Here is a 15,960-nt window from a genome sequence, read left to right on the forward strand (position 1 = left end):
CTGGCTCCTCACATGAGCAGTTGATTTCCATATACGCAGGAGAGATATTGGGCAGGTTTTGCAGACTAGGTTGTCATTAGTTTCTCTCTTCCCATCTTTGAGAATTCATGAAAATATTTTTTGCCTTTTGAGGAACTTACCAAGTCATTAGTTTTTGTTTTAGTGAAGTTTTGAATTGGGATAGCACCCAGCACATTGTTTGTTACTCTTCTGTTCTCATTTAATGAAGTGTTGATTTCTACACAATTGCCAGCGCCTCTAAAATAATGGTTATTTACTTGGTGTTCTTACTTAATCTTCTTCCCAATACTAACATCTTTCATGGGAGTAGTGGTGGCCAGAACAGTAGCAATTATTAACCTGAACCATTCCCAGCAGCACTGGTCTCTTGGATTTCTCAATCCCCACCTCCTTAGGAGTGTTTTTCAGTGGCAGCAGTTGTCTAGGATCAGGTCTTACCCAGGATGAAAATAAGTAATGACTGTGATGAGTATTTGTTGTCAGGAAACAGCACACTTCATTCAGGCCTCAGGACCAAGACCTTGAGTTGTGAACCTGTGCAGGAACACAGCCCACACACCCCATCCATACCCCACCCTGTAAGGACAGGTGAAAAGTCCTTCAGTGACTGTGTGCTCCTTATCTTTTTATGAGTCTGTCACAACACAGTGACACTTTTCACAGACTCCCTTGTAATTCTAGACACAAAGTACTTTTGCTTTAGGCAGTGATTTTTTTTTTTTTTTTTGAAAGGAACTGAGGTGTTGGAACCAAAGGAAACAGAAATTGCTAGCAGATACAAAGTTTCAAATACAGTGTTATTTGGAGAGAATCATTCTTTTTTATATAGATCAGGGAAGAATCTCAAAGATGAATCATGATTGCTGTGAGTAGCAGGAGACTAGAATGGTTTATTTAGACACTGAACTGTGGAGAAGATAACTGGAAAGTTATATGAGCAAATGAAAATGCAAAGTGTCCCTGTCCTCAAAGGATGAAGGACCATCTTAGATAAAGGAGCATATAGCAGTGCTTCAAACTAGTAGCGGAGTTTAAAGCAGTGTTACTTAAAGTATGATAGGTGGGCTGCTCTAGATAAGATATAGCAACTAAATGTTTAGAAATATGTGTAGCAATTTGGCAGAGTAATTTCATGTCTGCTTATCTTAAAACATTTGGAATTTTACTTGTATGTAGTTTTGTTTTAATTACATCTTAAAATATTGTTTGGTCCACAATGAGTTAGAAATAAGAAAAAACCAACAATTGATCCTTTACTGTAGCTAATTTGGGATATTTGGGAAAGAGTCTTGTAGGCCTATGCTGATACTTAGCACCTTGTTTATTACTTCATAGGTACAAAATAAATAATGACTGCATTTCATCAAAGTTTAAGAATTCCGTTTGCTTCATGGGACTCTGTGAATTAGAGGTGTAGCTTGTTCCCTCAAGTGAAAAATCACAACTCTGCTAATATTATGAGGAAAAGAATATATAATAGAAACCCAAACCTCTTAGTGTAGGACTTGGTTGATTCTGGCAAATAGATAGCTTTAAAAGAGAAAAAAGAGGGCCTCCCCTGGTAGCGCAGGTGGTTGACAGCCATGCTGTGAAGCTGTCCACTGCCTCTGTAGCACCTATTCTATCCCTGCCGACAGGCGACAGGCGAGAGTCCCACATGGTGAGGCAGATCTCTCCTGCCGTGCCCGCTGCTCCCCTCAGCAGTGTATTTCGTCAGTCTGCCTGTTCTGCTCCTCACTCTGTCTCTGGTGAATCCTCTCACCATCCCGTACATCTGGCCTGTACCTTGGTTCTTGTATTAAATAAATAAATCTTAAAAAAAAAAAAAGAGAGAGAGAGAAATAGAAGAACTGAAGAGATCACCTTGTAGAAACAAGAAAAAATAGACTGTGTTGGTCTTTAGTTAAAATTGAAATATCAAACATGAACCTTTACATTAGAAGGCCAGGAGGCTTCTAGGAAAACTTCAGTGTTATTTCTTATGGTGCTTTTTAATAGCAAAAATACATCTATAATTTGTATTACAATCTTCCTATGAATTCTCAAATATTGGGGTCACAATTGGAATAGTATTGAGACTTGGAACCCCTGATTGTGAATATTTGATATTTTTAGTTTTTAAAAATGGATGTAATAAACCAGGTGCTAAGTATCAATGTAGACCAACAAGACTTTTGTGAGAAACCATCAAAAATGAAAGCATTTTGATTGGAAAAACAGATCAGAAAGGTCACTCCATAGAAAGTGGTGGTATCTCCAATAGCATATGCCATCTGTACTTTCTTTTTAAAATCTGGCTGTTGTTGTCTTTTGTTGTTTTTTTTTTCAATTTTTTTATAGTTTTTTTTATAATTTTTTTTAAAAGATTTATTTATTTATACAAGCACTGGGTACAGTCAGAAGCATGGGAGGGTGAGAGAATTCACCAGAGCCAGAGCAGGGAGCAGAGCAGGCAGAAGGACCAAAGTACACTGCTGAGGGGAGCAGTGGGCAGCAGGAGAGGTCTGCACGCCATGTGGGACCCTCCTCCAGTGGCCGGGGAGCAGCCAGGGATCGAACCAGCGCTGCAGAGGCTGCGGGCAGCTTCCCAACCCAGCACTCAACTGCTGCGCCACCGGGGAGGCCCTGTTGTCTTTTGTTTTAAATCAACAAAACAGTTCCTCCTTAACTTTGATTTTGTTCTTTTTTTTTTTTTTTTTTAAAGATTTGTTTATGCATACAAGAGCTGAGGTACAGGCCAGAGATGCGGGGTGAGAGGATTCATCAGAGATAGAATAGGGAGCAGAACGGACAGAAGGACAGAAATACACTGTTGAGGGGAGCAGCGGGTGAGACAGGAGAGGTCTGCTGCGCAATGTGGGTTGCTCCCTGGCCGGCCGGGGATCGAACTCTTGCTGCTGAGGCTGTGGATTGCTTCATAATGCGGTGCTTAAGCCCTTGCGCCACCAGGGAGGCCCTGATTTTGTTCTTTTTTTTTTTTTCTCTCTTTTTTTTTTTCTCTTTTTTTTTCCCTCTTTTTTTTTTTTTAAATAAATTTTATTTTTATATTCCCCATACAATTGCAACCCCCTTATTTTGACCCCAATCCCTCCCCTCCCTGCCCCCCACTCCACATAGAGTGTCTCTGGTTCATAGTTTTTTGTTGATTTTGATTTTCACTTTCTTATTCATTTTCCTGGTCCCTTATTTAAGTTTTCTAGATTCCTGCTATGAGTAAGACCATCCAGTATTTTTCTTTTTCTTTCTGGCTTATTTCGCTGAGCATGATCCCTTCCAGCGCCATCCATGTTGCTGCAAATTGCATGTGTTTATCTTTTTTGATTGCTGAGTAATATTCCATGGTGTATATGTACCACATCTTCTTGATCCAGTCATCTATTTTTGGGCATTTGGGTTGTTTCCAAAGCTTAGCTATTGTAAACAGTGCTGCTATAAACATAGGGGTGCAGGTGCTCTTTGGAATTGATGTTTCTGTGTCCTTTGGGTAAATACCTAGGAGTGGAATTGCTGGATCATATGGAAGCTCTATGTTTAGTAGGTCCAGAAATCTCCACACAGTTCTCCATAGTGGTTGGACCAGTTTGCATTCCCACCAATAGTGCAGTAGAGTTCCTTTTTCTCCACAACCTCGCCTACATTTGTTGCTAGTTTTTTTAATATGTGCCATTCTCACTGGTGTAAGATGGTATCTCATGGTAGTTTTGATTTGCATTTCCCTATTACAAGTGATGTTGACATAAGACCTGAAACCATAAAATACATAGAAGGAAATATAGGCGAAACACTACGGGATATGCACGTCAAAGACATCTTTACAGACACATCACCCAAAGCAGTGATAGTGAAGGCAAAGATAAACAGCTGGGACTACATCAAATTAAAGAGCTTCTGCACAGCAAAAGAGACAATAACAAAAACAAAGAGAAACCCCACCGACTGGGAGAACATTTTTGCACACAACACTAATGATAAAGGACTGATCACAAAAATCTGCAAAGAGCTGATGAGACTCAACAACAACAACAAAAATAATCCAGTCAAAAAATGGGCAGAAGAGCTAAAAAGAAACTTCTCTGAAGAGGAAATGCAAATGGCCAACAGGCATATGGTTTTGTTCTTGATCTAACTTTGGTTTGATCTTCCTTTGGTAGAGGAGCAGATTTCATCGTCACATGTTTGGAAATGGTGAGCTACCCATGTTAGTGGAGTGGGGGGGGCATGTTTGTAGGATACTGTTGAGGCAGTGGCATCCATACTGATTTTTTTTTTCAGCATGAGCAAATGTTGATTTTATTTGTGCCCTTATAGTCTGTGGTCATGGAAGTCTTGCATAGAAGAAATAGAAATAATGGTTAGAGGGGAACTGATTATGTTAAATCTGTTTCTGATGAGTTCACTGGGGAATAAGAGATTCTTTTTCCGTGTCACCCGGTGTCACTATCATGCTCCTTACATCGTTACTGTTTCCTTAGTTCCTTTTTCTCTTTATTTTTGACCTTTTCTTACATGATACAGATTTTCCTTAAATTGTGATCTTTGGCTGGTTACCTGTTCATATTTTCAGTGTGATGTCTTACCCCACTCGGCTCTATATGGTATTTGCAGGTAAAGAACTGCTCTGTTTCACCGTCTCCAGAAAGTGAATTTACTTTTGGCCAGGATAGGGAGGGATAGTAATCCGGCTGGAGGAGGGAAACTAGGAATCCTTGTAAAGACTCTGAAACATCCTATGTTCTGCCCTGTCTGTATCCCATCCTTTGGAGGTTCTGCTGGTTTTCAGGATTCAAAAACCCTAGAATCTCTGCCACAGGTTGTGTAAAGATATGGTATCACTTGAGAGGGTAGTGAGGTGTCAGTTTTCTCCTCTGTGCTTAGCTGTGTATCACCCACACATTCACTATTCACATTAAAGACCTGGTTTGGTCCAGTTTATTAAAATGTGGTCTGAGTCGGTTTTTTCTTTTCACATTTTCCCTGTCTGTAAATATTATTAATGTTTCTATTGAAGTGGAGTCTTGAGAGGACTGGGAGAGAAAACATAGCTTCAAGCCATCATTTTAACATTTCAGCCATGTGTTCCTTTTCTTTATTTTATTTTTTAAGTTAACAGATAGTAGAATTGATTTTTTTGGTCATTAAGTTCTATGAGTTTTAGCAGATATATAGTAGTGACCCCCAAAATTGCCTTTTGCTCCCCCTCCATTGTCATAATCATGCCTTTCCTTTGGTAACCCCAGATTCATTTTCCATGACCATAGATTTGTCTTTTTGAGGATGTCATATAAGTGGAACCAGACATTAAGTAGAAAAAACTTACAGAGTTCCATTTTTTCTCAGCAACACTTTGTTTTGTTAGTGTTTTTTATTTTGGGTATGCTAATAGATGTAGTAGAATCCATATTTTTCATTTGTATTTACTTAATGACTAATAATGTTGAATATTTCCATGTGCATGTTTGCCATCCATATATCTTCCTTGATGAAGTGCCTGTTCAAGACTTTTCCCCATTTTTCATTTGGGTTGTTTGTTTTCATACTGTTGAATTTTGAGATTTCTTTATATTTACTGGCTTATCAAACCTGTGTTGGATATGTGATTTGCAGATATTTTAAACCAATCTGTACTTTGTCTTTTCATTTTCCTAATAGTCTTTTGCAGAGCAAACATTTTTAATTTTGATGAAATCCAATTTATCATTTTTGTTTGTTTTAGGAATTGTGTTTTTGTTGTCATGTCTAAGAATTCTTCAACTACCCACAAGTGAAAAAGATTTTCTCCTCAACATTTTATAGTTTTACTATATATTTCCGTCTGTGATCCATTTTGAGTTAATTTTTGTATAAGAGATGAGGTTTAGATAGAGGTTCTTTTTTTTGTATATGGATGTTTAGTTATTCCAACTATGTTGAAAAAACTGTCTTTTCTCCGAGGCAATTCAGCCTTGTTCATTTTTCAAAAATCCTTATTCTTATTTGTGTGGGTCTACTTCTGGGCTCTGTTCTGTTCCATTAATCTGTTTGTCTATTTTTATGCTAGTAGCACACTTTTAATTACTGTGCCTGTCTATTAAGTCATGGGACTGAGTAGTGTGATTCTTCCAATTTTACATCTTTTCAGCATTATTTGGCTATTTTAGTCCTTTTGCCTAAAATATAAATTTTCAGACTTATCATATCTACATTTACACAAAAAATTCTGCTGGGATTTTGATACAGAATTGTGCATGACAATTCTTTTAGTACTGCCTCCTCACCCTCATGATAGTCTTCTGATAAGAAATCCATTTGGATTATTGTTCTATATTTGTAATATGTCTGACTGTTTTAGTTTTTTTGTGTTTTTAGATTTTAGCATTTAAATTACAAAGAATCTGGATGTTGTTGGCTTAAGCAAATTGAGACAAACAGAAATAAGTTAGTTTATTAAAGAATCAAGATTGAGGATTTGAGCCTAGGATCAGCCTCCAGATAGCTCTGGGCAGGCTGCCCAAATTCTGAGCTTCTCAGTGAGTCTAATACAGTTGATGTATTCACAAGGAGATTATATGAAACATTTCAAGGATTTTTATGAAGTCAAAGAAAATCAGGGAAGAGGTCTGGTTAATGTATTGGTATCTCTCTGATGCTATCTGTGCATTAAGGAAAACAGAGAAGTTAGTAAAAATTTACCCTATTTAGGCCTTCCTAGTGGTGTAAGGGTTAATGTTATCTCAGTACTATCAAGCTATCACCAGCCACTGTGGCATGAGTTGGATCCCTGGCCACACATAGTGCATCAGACCTCTCCTGTCTCACCTGCTGCTCCCTTCAGCAGTGTATTTCAGTAGATCCACCTATTCTGCTCCTCACTCTGTCTCTGTTGAATCCTCTTACTCCCCTACATCTCTGGCCTACACTCCATTTCGTCCATGCATAAATAAATAAAATCTTAAAAAATAATTTAACCTATTTAGAGCCTTTTTTTGGAAACTGAGAGTTTTAGCACCATCACAAATCTCAGAATTGATATTCTTTGAGGTCACTAATTTCTTTGCAAATGGCAGCTTCCAAATGCTGATTCCTCCCCTGCCCTTCCCCCCTCCCACACACAGGAACAGCAATATTCACAGGCTCAGCTTTTTCACAGGAGAAGACCAGCTGTGTCCTGACTCTAGACTTGAGTTCTTACTTGGGATCAGGCAAAAGGGTACCCACGTAGTTGTTAGCTTTGGTTAATAATGTGTAATGCAAAAACAAAACACAACAAAACAGTGAGTTATGCTTTGAATTTGTCCTCTTTCTATTTTTTTGTGTCTAGAATATGGATTTCAAATCTTTTAAATTTTAAAACCTTTCACTGAACTTTGTTTTAGCACTATTAATTACCCTAAGTGTTTTTTCCTGCAATGAACTCTTCTCTTCCCCCTCCAACCCCCACCGCCCTACCCTCCCACCTCCACCTCCAATTTCCTCCCCCATGAATAAATAGTAGACCTTTTGCCCTTGTCCACAGAACACTGAGGCTTTGTTCATTTTCCCCCAATTTCTTTTCTTTCTATTGTTCATATTAGTTCATTTCTGTTGCTGTATCTTCAAGTTTATTGACTTTCTTCTGTTCTCTTTATTCTATTATTGAGCCCATCCAGTAAGTTTTTAGTTTTGATTCTTTAATTGATTTTTCTAGCTTTATTGAGGAATTAGTGAGAAAGGTGTATAACATTATGTTTTTTTTTCTATTTTTTTTTTAGGAGACATTGTAAAACATTATGTTTTAGTATACATGTGTATAACAATTGGGAACTACTCTTGGCAAATTTCAGGTACAATAAATTATTATTAACAATAGTCATAATTCTGTACATTAGCTCTCCAGAGCTTATTCATCTGATAACTTAAAGTTTATACCTTTGACCAGATCTCTCCATTTCTCCTACTCCCCTAGTTACTGTATTTCGAAATTTTCATTTCTTTTTCTTTTGTTTGTTTTATGTCTTTGTTAAGGCTTTTAAACTTTCATTTTTTCCCCAAAGGAATTTTCCCTACTTGGAGCAATTTTATACTAAGCAGCTTTAAAGTCTTTCTCAGAACTTTGCCATTTTGGCATTAACATCTGCTGACTATCTTTTACCATGCAAGTTGCAATTGTTCTGATTCTTCACACGCCATGTAATTTCAGATGGTTTTCATGGCTATTTTGAATGTCATATTATAAGACTGGGTCTTGTGTAATTCCTATGATGAATGTTGTTATTTTCTTTTGGCAGTTAATACAGGTGGGTTCAGGATACAAATTCTGATCAGCCTTCTGTGGATGTGGCTTCAGTGTTAGTTGTTTTCAAAATCTTGGTAGTGCTATTTGAATCTGCCCTGTGTATATGCCACCCAGTGATCAGTCTGGGACCGGGGTAGTGTGGTCTGTGCCTTAGTTCTGTTCTTAAAGTCTCTGTTATGCCATAGGATTATATTTCCACAAGTGCAGCTTTGAAGTGAACCTAGGAGTTAATACAGAACTTACTGCAGTTGCTTCCCCAAGCCTCTCCCTCTCTGAGATCTTCCTGCTACTTTCCTAGTCCCTGAGCCTCCCCTTTTGGGTCCTCTTGTCAGAAAACTGGAGCTTCTAGGTACTTCTCTGTCAGCAGGTGATACAAGTCAGCAAGAGCACAGAGAAGAAAAGCCTTGGGGGTTCACCTTAATCACTTGGTTTTACAGCTCTTCTGATGGAGACAAAGTTGTACATCTGTCAGTAACTTAGGTATTTATGGTTATTGCTGTCATCACCACCACTGGATAGGATAGCCTAGGTACAGAGTATAGAGGCAAAGGAAGAAAAAAAAGGGAGGGGGTTTCTAATATTCTGTCTTAGCATCAGCCAAAATGTGAGTGTTTCTCCTAGAGTTTCATCTGCACCTAGTATCCTTTTCTTATTTTTAAGTTGCCTTGAGTTCAGGACAGGGATACCAGAAGAAAAATGGGAAACTTACCACCTGTTAAGGTATTTGAATTTCTATCTTCTTCCCCGCCTGTCAGCATATTTTTTAGAGTTCACAAATATATATATGTGTGTGTGTGTGTGTGTGTGTGTGTAATTTTCTTTTTGGAACTTGTGTGTATCTGGAAGAGCAAAAATATAATCCCAAATTAATATATTTTAATAAGGTAAAAAAAATAAACGAAAGTCTGACTTTTTTTCGTTTTGTAAGTATAATACATCTTTATTGTGGAAAACTTGGAAAATAAAGTGAGCAATAAGAAAGATAATAAATAAATACAGCTAAAATCTCTAAATTCATAGCATAATTACTGTTATTTTGATTTATAGTTCTTTTTTCCCCATATATATTTTTTCCATTTTAACAGTAAAATGAATTCGGTAATAAGTGAAATCATGTTCTTTAACCATAATCTTAAGACCCAGATGCTATTGGTTTTATCTAATGTTGTTTTTACTCAATCTTCTCTTTTCACAAATAGGTAGAAAATCTTTATCCTCAAGCTGGCTGGGTTGAAATTGATCCTGATGTTCTCTGGGTTCAATTTGTTGCTGTAATAAAAGAATCTGTCAAAGGTAACTGTACTTAAAAAATAAAAATAGTAAAAGTACATTTTATTTGTAGTAAGAGTTTTCTTCAGGTGTCTAGAATTTTGTGTGTTTCCTAAGTTATAATTGTACACATAGTATTTTAATGAAGTCATAATTTCCCAGTATTTTTCAGGGGACATTTTCAGTTTGCAATGAACCACTTTGTCAAGGAAAGGTAACAGCAGTGCTGGCCTTTGGTGTAAGTCTTTTTCAGCTTGAGCATAAGGCCTCACCACCTTCATCCTGTGTTTTAGCTAGTTGGGATTTGCTTTCTGTTATCTACAAAATACTAGGGAGTTATAAACAAAGTTACAAAAATAGTTCCTGCTGTTAGGAGTTTTACAACTGTGTTACCTGTAATGTAAAATAAGTTTTTGTTTTATTTTGTTTTTTCTGTGTGACCTCTTGATGCGAAGTCCTCTGCTGGCTACAGTCGTGGTTTGAAATGTTAGTTCTTCACAAACATTCCAGTGCAGTATTCTTTAAGACCATGGTGAAAGATGACTTGTAAATATGAATTCTTAAAGGTCTTTTGCTTCATTTTCCTGACAGTTGCTTATCCTTCGCACCTTTTCTGTTAGAAACATTTCAAAACCTATTTAAAAAAATGTGCAAGGATAATAAATTGAACACCTTTATGTCTTTCTCCTAGATTCAGATGTGTTTACAATGTTTGTCATCCTATAACACTTTTTTTTTTTGGCTGACTCATTTGAGGGTTGGTTGGGACAACTGCACACTACTAAATACGTGAGCATTATCTCCAAAGAAAAGGTGTATTCTCCTATATAAATATAATGTAATTATCACAAGGAAATTTAATATTAACGTAATTTTTCTAATACTCGTGTTCAATATTCCCCTCTGTTCTTTGTCATTTATAGCAAAAGAACCTACAGACTGCAGGCAGTCTGTTTCATCTCTAATCTAGAGTATGTTTTTCGTGACACTGATACTTTCAAAAGCACAGACCAGTTTAGTAGATTGTTCCTCATTTGTGGCTAATTATTTGATCATGATTAGATTCAGGTGAAATATTTTTGGAAAGGCTGCTGTGTAGGGGGTGGTGTGTCTTCCTCAGTGCTCAAGTAGAAGTTGTCCCAAATTTGCCCAGGGGGGTAAATTGCTGTATAAGAAAATATCATGGAAAACACTTGAGTTGCTGTATGTTAAGAGATTTGGACCCCCAAAATGTTTTTATTTTTAACATCTGTTTATGTGGAAAATAAGACCTAAGTTTCAATAATGCTACTTTCACTGAGGTTTTCATTTTTTGCCATCAGCTAGCTATCTTGTATTATGGTAGATCACTGCTTATGTTAAGATCTAGTCTCCTAGCATTATGAAGGAGAAAATGAAATCTGACTTACCTTGAGTAGTATTTTTTTTTTCTGACATTTAAAACAAAAGACCATTTTGTTATTATTGGAATGACTTTTTCCCCTTTTAGATAAAAAAATTACTAAAAGTCATCGTAATAACTTATCTTAGTAATAACAATATCGTAATAACATTGTAATAACAATATCTTAGTATTGGCTCCAATTTTATGACTAAATGCTAAACTGAGAATTTTTTGGTAAAGATTATATTGAAAAGTTTCTTTCCTGTATCATAATACTGTGAAGACAACTTCACTGACTTCTATTTATTTATTTATTTATTTATTTTTGAGATTTATTTTATTTGTACAAGAACAGGGGTATAGGCCAGATGTGTGGGAGGGTGAGAGGATTCACCAGAGACAGAGCAGGGAACAGAACAGGCAGAATGACTGAAATACACTGCTGAGGGGAGCAGCCGGCAAGACAGGAGAGGTCTGCTGCGCCATGCGGGTTGCTCCCTGGCTGGCCAGGGATCAAACTCGTGCTGCAGAGGCTGCGGACAGCTTCACAGCGCTGCACTCAACTACCTATGCCACCAGGGAGACCCCTTTACTTACTTTTATTTATTTATTTATTTTTACTGACTTTTAAACCTATGTTTATCTGTGTCTATTTGTAGCTGCAGGAATAGAGATGAATCAGATTGTTGGTCTTGGCATTTCTACACAGAGAGCAACTTTCATTACGTGGAACAAGTAAGTACATTGTGTAATAAGCACTCTATTACTGGGTTTATTTGTTTATTTATTTATTTATTCTCCCACCCACTCTCTATTACTGGTGTTATTTTTTTTATCCCTCCCCTGTCCCCTTATTGCTGGGTTTATACACAGTAAATATATGTTGTGAAATATGTGTGTGGGAGTTTTAACTTTGTCAATTAAGAACAGTTTTGCTTGGTTAAGAGGGATTAGAGTAAGCCTGTCTAGACTATCACCATCTTTAAAATTCTCCATTCTTTCTTTTGGTGTGAGTTATTTTTTCAACTAAGCATAAAGTAAAGCTTAAAAAAAGTAGTTTATACCTAAAACAATTCAGAGAAACCTAATAAAGATCAGAAATACATTATTATGATTATGGTTTAATATTTTTAGTCTAATTCAAATTTAATATCTATAGCATTTGAGATATGTATAGATTAGACACAGTTATAATATCATAATGGCTACCATGTAGTGAAAACTTGTGATACTTTAGGTTCCTTTATCTTTATACACAAACTTGTCATTTAGGTGGGTTTGTTTTGCCAGAGAAATTGGGGCTCACAACTTACAAAAGTAAGTTGCTCAGAGGTGACTAAGTTAATAAATCGAGTTAAGATTTCAAATTGTGTTTTGACCCCAAAGCACATGCTCTTTCCAGTACTCCCATACCCTTCAACTGTGTAGTTTTTTGCTTTAAAAATACCAGTAATAATCAAAAACACTGAAAAATGTAAATGTATTACAAAGCACTAGACTCCAAAAGTTTTCTTGAGCTTGTGGCAGTGGGGAAAAAGTGGTTGGCATAGTGGGTGGGGAGAATTCACTAGGATCTGGCCTTTAATTCAGAGTTAGGCAAGGGAAAGAATTTTAAATGTACCAACACTTCTGATGTCCTAGACTTTGATGTTTATCTAGGATGATATGATAGAAATTATAGCGTATAAGAAGAGGAACACGTTAGATGGTTATGGGGGTGGGTAGAAGGGAGCGTAGTAAAGTATTTGATTTGGAACATATAAATGTGGAACTATCACAAATGAGGTTAGAATATTGATTTGTGTTAGACTGAGGCTTTGCTCATTTCCACCAAGTAGTACTCTTTTCATTCAGGGCAGAATGCCTCTCCGGTTGATGCCAGCACCTGCAGTTCCCCTTTGCACCCATTTCCTTACTCATTAACCTTGGGCATGCAAGTCATAACCTTTGTCAGCTAAAGGAAGGAATGAATTGAGGTCATCCAAGTACATCAAGATTTCTAAACAGTGGCACTATTGACATATTGGGCCATTTGAGATGTTTCAGGGGGGCCATTTGAAATAATTCTTTGTTGCTGTGGTTTGTCCTGGGCATTCCTGGTCTCTGCCCACTAAATGCTAATAGCACATCACCCTTGAATTGTGAGAACCAGAAATATCTATAGACATTGCCAAATGTCCCCTAAGGGCAGAATCATCACTGTTGTATATGAGGTTTCAGAATTAGATGTGTTCTCTGGTAGAGATTAAGCAGAGTGAAGGGAAGCCTAAGGATTTTGATAGTAGGCTTTCCTGCCAAAATTTCAAGGGAGTCAGAGAGCAAAAAAAATGACAAAATAGGACCAGTGCGAGTCTGGGAAGTTAATGATATGGAAGTGGAAGCAGCAGAGCATTCCTCAGGAACTTGTAGAAGTGCCACATTTGGTTGGATTTGGTGATTAGGTTATTGGCCACAGAGATGGCATCATCATAATGTGGATACCATGTTACTCATGACAGGAAGGTCAAAGTATTAGGGAACAGAATTTTTATGTGACAGTAAGACCACACCTCACTCTCCAAAGAAATAAAAGAGTCAATTACAAATTGCCCTCTTCCCTAATTGATGTTATTGTTGTAAAAGGTTAAAATTTCCTAAGATTAATGGCATTTTCTCTTTGGCTGTCCTTTTTAGAAATGTTGTGTTTTCATGAATGTTGCAAGCACTCTTTGTAGGAACTGAAATACTGAGTACTTTTTAAATCATGTCCACATGGTTTTGTACTTCCTTTACTATAAAATCTTGGAGCCTTGTGCTGTTCCCTGTGTCCTGGTTGAATCACTGTGACATATAATGCTGACAGATTCCACATGTTTTCCAAGAAACAGTTGAGATACCACAAAGGAGGGGCACATCTCTGAGCAACCAGAAAGTAGTACTTGTTCATTTTTGAGAAAAGGAGAGAGATGCCTTGGAATCTGTGAAACCAACCACTCCATCCTAGCCAGCACCTCCTAGGACTTCCAAGATCATTACTTTTTTTCCTCCTTTGTCACTGTGACCATAAAACATTACTTTCCTTATAATTTTCTCCCCTAATTTTTCTTTTTTTTTTTTTTAATAGAGGCATTTTATTTATTTATTTATTTGTTTGTTTGTTTTGTTTATACATGCACTGGGTACAGTCAGAAGCGCAGGAGGGTGAAAGAATTCACCAGAGCCAGAGTGGGGAGCAGAGCAGGCAGAAGGACTGAAGTACACTGCTGAGGGGAGCAGCGGGCGGCAGGAGAGGTCTGCGCGCCATGTGGGACCCTCCTCCGGTGGCCAGGGAGCAGCCGGGGATCGAACCGGCGCCACAGAGGCCGCGGGCAGCTTCGCAACCCAGCGCTCAACCGCTGCGCCACCGGGGAGGCCCTCCCCTAATTTTTCTATAAAAATTTTAGACACAGTTTTTCCCATATTGCGACTCTCCATTCTTTCTTTTTTCCTTCACCAAACCACCCATGCCCATACCCCAATCTGCCTCCCTCCCTCACCCCCTCCAGCCTTTCCCCCATTCCCTCAGGTAATTGTTATCCTCTTTTTGCTGAATTCAACTTTTAGTTGTCTTTTGTTTGTGTATAATTGTTTTTTCAATGTTTACACCATAGATGAGTGAAACCATTTAAAATCTATCTTTTACTTTTTGAATGATTTTACTCAGCATAATCACATCAAGATCCATCCATTTTGTTCCAAATGCCCTGTTTCATCTTTTTATCACAGCTCTGTAATATTCCATTGAGTATATGCGCCACAGTTTCTCTAACTATTCATCTGTTGAAGGGCACTTGGATTGGGTCCATAACTTGACAGTCGTGAACAGTGCTGCTATGTACATAGATGTAGATAAATCTTTTCATATTAGTTTTCATGGTTTTGGATAAATACCTAATAAATGTGCTGAGTCATATAGAATTTCCATCTTTATTTTCTTGAGAAATCCCCATATTGTTTTCCATAGGTATAAAAACTTATAAGTTTGATTCAGTCCCACTTGTTTATTTGTGTTTTTGTTTCCCCAGCTGTTGAAATTTAGTCCCCCAAAACATCTTTGTGGTAGATGTCCTGTCATGTGTCCCCTATACTTTATTTCAGATACTTTATGTTTTCATTTTTTTATGTCTAAATCTTTATTCCATTTTTTTAAATAAAGATTTATTTATTTATGCATACAAGAGTTGGGGTACAGGCCAGAGGTGGGGGGGGGCGGTGAGAGACAGAGTGGGGAACAGAACAGGCAGATTGACTGAAGTACACTGCTGAGGGGAGCAGCGGGCGAGTCAGGAGAGGTCTGCTGCACCATGTGGATTGCTTCCTGGCCAGCCGGGGGATCGAAGTCATGCTACAGAGGCTGCGGAAACTTCATGGGTTGCATCTTAACCCCTTGCGCCACCAGGGAGGCCCTCTTTATTCCATTTTCAATTAATTTTTTAAAATTTATTTATTTATTTATGCATACAAGAACCAGGCTACAGGCCAGATGTGCAGGAGGGTGAGAGGATCCACCAGAGACAAAGTGGTAACAGAATAGGCAGACTGATGAAATACACTGCGGAGGGGAGCAGGGGGCTAGACAGGAGAGTTCTGCTGTGCCATGTGGGATTCTTGCCAGCTGGCCGGGATCGAACCGGCGCTACAGAGTCTGAGTACAGCTTCACAGCGCTGTGATCAACTGCCTGCGCCACCAGGGGAGGCCCTTCAATTAATTTTTTGCATGGAGTTAAATATGGGTCTTGCTTTATTGATTTTTTTGCATGTGGCTATCCATGTTTCCCAGCACCATTTATTTAAAAAGCTATCGTTTCTCCATTGTATGACCATAACTCCTTGATCAAAGATCAACTGTCCCTATTTATATGTGTTTGTCTCTGGGCTTCCAGTCTGTTCCATTGGTCTGAGTTTCTGTTTTTGTTCCAGTACCATAGTGGTTTCATTACTTTTGCTGTGTAATGTTGTTTGAAGTCAGGAAGTGTGATATCTCCAATTTTCCTCTTTTCTCTCCAGATTGATTTAA

At 37.8% G+C, this 15,960-nt stretch overlaps 1 protein-coding gene across 4 annotated transcripts in view; it reads left to right on the forward strand.

The window, feature by feature from the left end:
- The window catches only part of GK5 (glycerol kinase 5), an 82,072-nt gene that overhangs the window by 697 nt on the left and 65,415 nt on the right, over positions 1-15,960 (forward strand). For 2 of the 4 annotated variants that reach the window (XR_008553938.1, XM_037525852.2), the window contains exons 2-3: positions 9,472-9,565; positions 11,585-11,660. Coding sequence is in view for 3 of the 4 variants with exons in the window: in XM_037525852.2 (XP_037381749.1) it covers positions 9,472-9,565; positions 11,585-11,660 (170 nt within the window). In the remaining variant the exon portion in view is untranslated. Of the gene's footprint in view, positions 1-3,584; positions 4,207-8,932; positions 8,993-9,471; positions 9,566-11,584; positions 11,661-15,960 lie in introns of those variants that run through there. The other 2 variants (XM_037525854.2, XM_037525855.2) reach the window with 2 other exon arrangements.

This window comes from Talpa occidentalis, unplaced genomic scaffold (genome assembly GCF_014898055.3).
Source record: "Talpa occidentalis isolate TD23 unplaced genomic scaffold, MPIMG_talOcc4v2.1 talOcc4.4, whole genome shotgun sequence".
NCBI lineage: Eukaryota > Metazoa > Chordata > Mammalia > Eulipotyphla > Talpidae > Talpa > Talpa occidentalis.